The 3,438-nt window shown below is 58.9% G+C and overlaps 1 protein-coding gene across 1 annotated transcript; it reads left to right on the forward strand.

The window, feature by feature from the left end:
• Positions 1 to 970: 970 nt before the first annotated feature.
• Positions 971 to 2,541, forward strand: FAM180B (family with sequence similarity 180 member B). The gene is made up of 3 exons (XM_008069768.1): positions 971 to 1,049; positions 1,867 to 1,937; positions 2,146 to 2,541. Exons 1-3 carry the CDS (start codon positions 971 to 973, stop codon positions 2,539 to 2,541), a joined length of 546 nt encoding a protein of 181 aa, XP_008067959.1.
• The last annotated feature ends 897 nt before the right edge of the window (positions 2,542 to 3,438 follow it).

The raw sequence follows: 3,438 nt of genomic DNA on the forward strand, positions 1-3,438 counted from the left end.
CTGCAACCCTTCTGAGAGGGGTTCTGGAGCTGTAATTTAAAGTTCTCATAGTCCACAGGGCTCAGGGTGGGTGTGGCATGGAGAAAGCCCCTCGTCAAAGCAGACTGATGGCAGCCTGATGGAACCAGGGGCCTGGGTGGAACCAAGGGATCCCCAATCCACTGTCATCTCACCCAAACATCCCCAGGGCTCTGCGAGCCAAAGGTCAGAGTGAGAAAGAACCACAAGTCATTTTCAAGTCTTGAACCCTCTGGTCTGCTCCCTAAGCCCAACAGCCATCACTCAGGTCACAGGAATCCTCCCAGTTTTGGCCTGGCTAACAATGTTATTACCAAACAAGAGGTCCTAGGGCTGGGGCAAAACCACGAGGAGCTCCAGATTCACCTGCCAGGGGACAGTATTCCTACCCCAGCTGGTCTGTCCCTGTGGCTGAGAGCCTGAGATGGGAGTGCTTGGCTCTACATCCGTAGAGCCGCCCCACCAGTCCACTGTGTAGTTGGAAGACATTCTTTACAGCTGATGCTCTTGGCGGCTGAGGTGCTCCCCCGAGGCTGGGCTGGGTGTCAGGGCTGGCCTCAGTTGCAGGATGTTTTGAGGGGGAGGACAGACAGTAAGACAGTGTTACTCCTGGGCTCTTTCCTACCCTTTGAGAGGGCCAAGCCAGATCTGTTTGCTACCAAACACCTCTTTCCTATTACCTAAGCATCCCGCCCATCTGGGTAGGAACAGGCTGAGGGCCTGACAAGCAGGGAGCCAGGTTCCTGCCAACAACCAAAGATTCCCCATTTTCTGAGGAATGGAAACAGCCCCTGGGAGGTGACCAAAGCCACAGCCAGCCCCTCCCAGTTCTGCATTGAAGACTGGCACGCATCACAGAACGCCAGAACAGCCTGCAGTGGAAAGTTGGAGTCAAAGTGTGTGGCAGTTCAATGAGGGAACAGAGCTGCTGAGGAGAGGCAGGACGTGAAGCATGGCTGCGACACTGCAGGTCCTGGCTTGCCTGGTGGGAGTCCTTTGTCTCAGCAACCCAGCAACCCAGCATCATGCAGGTACTGGGACTTAGGGGTTGGTAGACAGAAGGCAAGGAAGGTTGCTGGATGATGGATGATAGCAGCTATGGTCAGCTCTATCTGAGCCTGGCTGGGCACAGGATCTGGGCATGGTGGGTACAGGCTGATGTGTGCGGTGGTGGGTAGTGGAATGAGTCCTACCCCCAGAACTGTTAAGACCTAGGAAGATAGCCCTGGGTGCTCTTAATGCTAGCACTGGGCAGAGGTGGGCCCTGACCTTATTCAGCTGATGCCCAGAGCAGGGTCTCCTGACCTGCTTGGCCTTGAGACAGTCACAGCAACAGCTAGGCAACATCCCAGGGTGTGGGGTAGAGGAAGCTGCCCCAGAAATCCACCCACCCTCTCTGCCTTGCACAAGATCTACTGCCAAACCGAGGATCAGAGAAAGAACAGACTTCCCAAGGAGGTCCTTGTTTACTGGGGAAGGTCCCTGGCACTGTTTTAGGTGGAGCTGTCCCGATGATTAGAGAGGGAAGTGGGAGGGGAAGGGTCTTGTGACCTGTTGCCTGGGAGCTCTTTACCCAGCGCATTGTGCAAGTCAAAGGAGGCGACCTGGGCATTTGCCGAGATGGCAGTTGGGCTTGGATGACACTCTTAGGATCACAAGATCTATGCCTGGGAGGGTGAATGTCAGTGTGCACGGGGAGGGAGAGAGGGCATGGGATGGTACTCCTGCCCTCTGGTAGACAGGGAGCCACTAGGCACCCTGCCAGGCCGCTGCCAGGCACCTCTGGGAGGCGGGGGTGTGAGGGTGGATGGAGCAAGGCAGGGGCCTGACTCCTTTCTGCTGCCCCAGGGCAGCCCTTGGACAGCGCCAGCGTGGGAGGTAGCCTGCAGGAGCCAGAGGCCCCGGAAGTGATGTTCGAGGTCTTTCCTCCCAGCTTGGGACACGGGGTGGGCATGTTCAAAGGTTCCTAAGCTCAGGGTCGGGAAGGGGGATGTCTCAGGGTGGGCCTGCTGGGGCTAGGGGCAACCCAGCATGGGTCCTACTGCTTGCTTCTGCCCCCTGGCCCACTCTTGCTCCCTGCCCTGCTGCCCAGGCCACAGCCCACCCCTCACATGACTCCTCTTGCAGCTGCTCTGGGCTGGGCTGGAGCTGGATGTCATGGGGCAGCTGCACATCCAGGACGAGGAGCTAGCGTCCACACACCCAGGCCGCCGACTCAGGCTCCTCCTGCAGCACCACGTGCCCAGGGACCTGAAGGGTGCTGAGCAGCAGCTGCAGCAGCTCCAAGACCTGCGGAAAGGGCCTCCTCTTAGCACTTGGGACTTTGAGCACCTGCTCCTCACAGGCTTGTCCTGCATCTACCGGCTCCACGCGGCTAGTGAGGCTGAGGAGAGGGGTCTTTGGGCCCGGGTCTTCACACTCCTGGCACAGGAGACACTCTGGGACCTGTGCAAGGGTTTCTGCTCTCAGGACCAGCCCCCTTCGCTGGAGCCCTGGGCCTCCATCCCTGACCCCTTCCCCTGACCCTCCCCACTCACCTCTTCTTGCCCCCCCCCAGTCAGACCCATCTTGTGCAGGCTTCCGTTTGGCACTCGGTTCTTCCCACTGTGCTCAGATCTGTGGGCTTGCTTTGCACCCTGGGCATCCCCTCCCCCGCCCCCCCTTACTCATGTGCACCATCTTGTTCCCTGGACCTTGATGGGCTAAGAGCCCAGGCTTTGGGTCCCAGGGAGCAGGCACAGAACTAAAGGCAAGACTTGCAGGCAGAGAGAGTGTGTGTGTGTGTGTGTGTGTGTGTTGGGAACATGGGTCAGCACTGAGAAGTGTGTTCAAGAGATACTGAAAAGGAAGGTGCTCCCAAGTTAGGCCAGGTCAGACCCTCCAACCCTCCACGTCCCACCTGGCAGTCTGTGAGGGGCCCTGTGGAATCTACAGGAGCCCCACATGTGCTCAGCACTCAGTGTAGTTTAGATGCTTTTAAGCACTACCAAGCAAGGCTCAGGGGTCCCTGATCCCCCAAGCTCCCATCTGGGCTGGGAGCACAGGTTGGACTTTCTGACTTCCGCGCGTTGGAGGAGTAGCGCAAGCAGGTGGGGGAAGCAGGACATGTCTGGCTCATCTCAACCAGCCTCAAAGGCGGGCGTAAGACAGGAAGAAGACCACCAACGAGAGGTGGGCTGAGGGGGGCTGGGGCAGGTAGGGCCCCGGTTCTGTGCAGCTCTTCCCATAAAGTGGCCTCTTCTGGCCTCCTGGATCCCGTGTCACTCGACCTCAGAGTAAGATGTCTAACCCCTGTCCTGCGCATCCCCATTCGAGGAGGGCGGGATCAAGGCACCCAGGCGTCGCGCCTCATCTCGTGCCCACGCCCTCCGGGCAGGCGGCAGGCTCTGTTTCCCGGCCTCCCGTGCCCCCAGGGGGTAG

The sequence above is a fragment of the Carlito syrichta genome, unplaced genomic scaffold, assembly GCF_000164805.1.
Source record: "Carlito syrichta isolate Samal-C Ts95f unplaced genomic scaffold, Tarsius_syrichta-2.0.1 Scaffold111497, whole genome shotgun sequence".
In the NCBI taxonomy this organism is placed as follows: Eukaryota; Metazoa; Chordata; class Mammalia; order Primates; family Tarsiidae; genus Carlito; species Carlito syrichta.

Bases quoted from the DNA above. Each gene is read 5' to 3' on its own strand.
- FAM180B (XM_008069768.1), top strand. From the start codon at position 971: ATGGCTGCGACACTGCAGGTCCTGGCTTGCCTGGTGGGAGTCCTTTGT. The intron at 1,050-1,866 runs GTACTGGGACTT...CTGCTGCCCCAG, and splicing joins AGCAACCCAGCATCATGCAG to GGCAGCCCTTGGACAGCGCC. The intron at 1,938-2,145 runs GTCTTTCCTCCC...CTCCTCTTGCAG, and splicing joins CCCCGGAAGTGATGTTCGAG to CTGCTCTGGGCTGGGCTGGA.